A 672-nucleotide genomic window follows, 5' to 3' on the forward strand; every position below is an offset into this window, starting at 1 on the left:
GCTAACTTTCCGTTTCGTTTTGCCAAAATAAGAGACAAACATACAATGTGGCTGTGGGCTATAGGTCTATTTAAAACATACTTACATTTTAAAAGTAGGCCTAGATGTTGGCACGAATGATTAAGAAAGTTGTTCGAGTTTTTGATTTTTCCCCGATTGTACCCAGCTGTGTCTTGTTTATCAATCAACCCATGTGTATATAAACCCTATGTTTCCGGTATTGAAGGGTTTTGACCTTCATATCTTTTGCGTCCTCAGTTTCCTGCATGGGTTCCTTCTCCACCGGTTCTGGATGATTATGTTATTAATGAAAGCTGCGCTTAGATCCTAATTATTTGTAGAGACGTTCTTCTACATTACTTTATGCCAGTATAACCGGTCGAACAGGTGTTGTTGTATTGAAATCTGACTCCCCGGACAAATCGCATTCCCGCGTGCACGCGCCTCACACATTAAAGCGCGCTGCAGCGATTTTTAACGCACTTCCTTTAGCATCTCTGATAATCGATCGATTTTTCACACAGCAAGCACCCAGAACGTACATTGAACCTTTTTTTACACTTAAATACATGAGCAGAAATGGAAGTGTGGATAAGAAACATGGCAGATCGATTCAAACTTTAAACTTCGACATGTGGAATAAAGCTATTGAAATGTAGGCTACTTTACTTA

General features: G+C 39.6%; 1 protein-coding gene across 3 annotated transcripts in view; it reads right to left on the minus strand.

The window, feature by feature from the left end:
• The window catches only part of LOC307133393 (uncharacterized protein), a 6,854-nt gene extending 6,435 nt beyond the window's left edge, over positions 1-419 (minus strand). Inside the window, exon 1 of one of the 3 annotated variants that reach the window (XR_013817434.1) lies at positions 86-419. Coding sequence is in view for 1 of the 3 variants with exons in the window: in XM_079828463.1 (XP_079684589.1) it covers positions 86-87 (2 nt within the window). In the remaining 2 variants the exon portion in view is untranslated. The remainder of the gene's footprint in view (positions 1-85) is intronic. The other 2 variants (XR_013817435.1, XM_079828463.1) reach the window with 2 other exon arrangements.
• Between the last annotated feature and the right edge of the window lie 253 nt (positions 420-672).

The sequence above is a fragment of the Gobio gobio genome, assembly GCF_949357685.1.
Source record: "Gobio gobio genome assembly, chromosome: 11".
NCBI lineage: Eukaryota > Metazoa > Chordata > Actinopteri > Cypriniformes > Gobionidae > Gobio > Gobio gobio.